This window comes from Oratosquilla oratoria, unplaced genomic scaffold (assembly GCF_046742065.1).
Source record: "Oratosquilla oratoria isolate Oo_2021 unplaced genomic scaffold, ASM4674206v1 SCAFFOLD71, whole genome shotgun sequence".
NCBI classification, from domain to species: domain Eukaryota; kingdom Metazoa; phylum Arthropoda; class Malacostraca; order Stomatopoda; family Squillidae; genus Oratosquilla; species Oratosquilla oratoria.
Window position 1 is genome coordinate 654,526 of NW_027467735.1, and position 3,197 is coordinate 657,722.

Here is a 3,197-nt window from a genome sequence, read left to right on the forward strand (position 1 = left end):
TCGAGTCCTGGAACGAGGGTAATGCCTAGTGCGGTAGGCAAAGGTGCTGGAAAAGAAAGAGAGTCTATTAGTTATAGAATATTGAAAGATGTCATTGTAGGAAATGGGAAAAATGAGCATGGAAAGAAAGAGTAGAAAAATCATGAATGTGATATTGGAAAAGATAAAGAAAGCACATATAAAAGGAAAAGACGGTATGTTAATACAGAGAACTAGAAAAGTGAATGTGAAGACAATTATAAGAAAATGAATCGATATGATGACAAGGAAAGTGATAAGAAAGTAAAAATGACTGAAGTCATTGAAAAAGAAAAGAGAATCAGTAAAGAAGGAGGAATGGCAAAGGAGAAGAATATAATGAAAGAAGAAACTGAGAGGGATACAAAGAGTAGAAAAGCAAGTGAAGTTGCTAATAGAAAAGATCATGATGAAATGAAAGTTGTCAACGATACTGAATAGGATGTTAAATTGGCTCCCCAGAAAGTGAAATATGTTGAACAAGGAAGATCATCTACCAAAGAGGAAGAAACAAGAAATGATGAAGGCAAAGGCAATAAGAATGAACCAAAAGAAGAAGAATGGGTTCTAGTAGAAAAGAAGAAAAGAAATAAAAAAGAGGCTAAAAAGTTAGTTCCTGAGAAGAAAGGAAACATGAACAGAAAGCGCACGGTGCAATATGGCAAACAAGTGCCAAACGCACCCATTACCCCAGTAATCGCGCCCCGTGTTATACCTACACCTGTAAACTGGCACAACAGGTCGTAGAAGGCGGCGCCATCCCGTCCCAGAGAAGAGCGCCTGGAGACCACCAAAGATGTGAGTGTCTCAGACCCTAAGCATCAAAGGAACGTGACGCACCAACCCCGGGTGGCTGCCCCGCGGGTCCTACCTACTCCTGCCAACTGGCACAGGAGGCAGGAGTAGGCACCCCCTACCCCAGCCGAAATCAGGCCCATTCACTTCAAGAAGTAGGACTCAGACATGGGAATATTTAAGGCCCTTATGAACAAATTATCGCCTAAAAATTTCGACAGAATTTCACAACAAATCGCGGCCTTCATTGCCGAACATCCGAACACAGCGGATCCGGCAGCCGAATTGATTGTCGACTTTGCAACTAGACAGCAGTTTTATTCGCAGACTTATGCGCAGCTGTGCAAAATGTTGACAGAAAGTATGGGCGAAGAAATAAAGAAAGTCTTCAAAACCCGTCTGGTGAGCAGGTGCCAATGCTTATTTGAACCACGGGAAGAGACAGAAGCCTTTTGTGAGAACGGTAACCTCTCCAACGAAGAACGGGCAGAATGTGAACTCAAGAAAATATCTTGCAGAAAACGATACGTTGCCCTGTGCGCTTTTATCGCACACCTTTGCCTTGAGAACCTTATACCGGCGAGGAGAGTGGCCTATTGCGCTCAATTCCTCCTCAAAAAAAGAGACGAGACTTCTCTGGAGGCTGTCTGTGCACTCCTGCAGGCAGCGGGTCACAAAATTGACGAGGTAGCTGGGACCTCACCCACTGGAACCCAAGAAGTCTAGAAAATCTATTCTTCAATCACTGAGATCGTTGACAAGAAATTAACCTGCAGTCGCCTAAGATACCTCCTGATCGATATTCAGGAACTCAGAGGTCGTAACTGGTAGCCAAAACATCCGAAGAATTAATGATACAGAAAGTACTCGTTAAGGGTCTCCGTGCGTATGCATAAGAACTAAATTCGAAAATTGGGAGTTGTAATTCGTCGTCATAAATGGTTATTGTAAACCATAGACGTGATTCATAATTTGTCTTCGTAATTTTTATGGTAATGACACTGAAAGAGTAATGGTATTAAAATGGTAATGCTATTAAAATAGTAATGGTAACAACGGAGTAGGGTTTTCCCTCAGCTGAATAAAATCAACTGTCGACAACGTTCGTCTGAGCAAAATCCTTAATAAATATATAGATAAAAATAATTCAAATGAATATAAAATCAACTAAAATAATCTCTCCAAAAATCTAAACTATTTTTGACAGAAAATTGCCCTCACAGAAAAATAATAATAATAATAATAATAGTCATAGTAATAATAATCTATATATTACGCTTGTACCTATATGTGTCACGCGATGAAGTCACGGGAGCGAATACTTCCAAAATTGCTGACGACTGATTCGCTGCGAGCGAAACAAGAGTGGTGACGTCACGGCAACGGAGACAACTTATTGGCCGAGAGCGGTGACGTCATGGCAAAAACGAGACGACTGATTGGCTGCCAGCTAAGCGACAGTGGTGACGTCACGGCAACGGAGACGGCTTATTGGCCGAGAGCGGTAACGTCACGTCTCAGAACCCATTGGAAAGCCTTTAGATCCAGTTAATCTTTTAAATCTCGTGAATCTTTAGATATCGCTGATCTTTTAGGTCTTTTGAATCTTTAAGATCTTTTGGGTCTCTTAGATCTTGTGAATCTTTTAGATCTTGTAGATCTTTTTGATCTTGATTTTTTTTTTTTTTTTTTTTTTTTAATCTTGTGGATCTTTCAGATCTAGTGAATTTTTAGATCTTGAGGGTGTTGAAGTTCTTCAAGCTCCTGAAGGTCTGGAAGATCTCTAAGGTCTTGAAGTTCTTGAAGTTCCTGAATCTCCTGAAACTCATGACGGACACGATGATCTCGAAGGTCTTGATGCATGTGTAGAGTTTATTATGACGACACCGTCTCACTGGCTGGTGAGTGGCTGGAAGGTCACTGAAGAGAGTCTGTGAAATGTCCAACTTGGATAAAGCAATTGTTCGAGCGTTTTAATCTGATCGTGGCCAAAGCAAAGGAATTATCTTTACTAGAAATATTGCTTATAGAGAAGTGTTGTAAATTTATAATAGATCTATTTCACTATATTGTTTTTTCACTGAATTGAACGAATGCAAGCATTGAGGAACAATATGAACAATCAAGCGAGAGAAAACCATCTTAAAAATTTGCGGAAGAGATTTCCAGCGCATCCGACATGACGTCACGGTGCAAAGGAACCGAAGTAGTTTTATTCTGGCTAAAGACAGACGATTTTATTCACCTATTTATCACATTCTTTCGTGAGAGAGAGACGATGGGAGAATTTGACGACAACGTCGGGAGATTTTGACGATTCCTTTGGGAGACTGTAAGACTCCTTTGGGATAGTTTGAAGACTCCTTCTTAATACTTCAAAATTG

The 3,197-nt window shown here is 40.5% G+C and overlaps 1 protein-coding gene across 1 annotated transcript; it reads left to right on the forward strand.

Annotated features, from left to right (window-relative positions):
* Positions 1–981: 981 nt before the first annotated feature.
* LOC143023929 (uncharacterized) lies at positions 982–1,539 on the forward strand. The gene has a single exon (XM_076182600.1). It carries the CDS (start codon positions 982–984, stop codon positions 1,537–1,539), a length of 558 nt encoding a protein of 185 aa, XP_076038715.1.
* Positions 1,540–3,197: the final 1,658 nt, after the last annotated feature.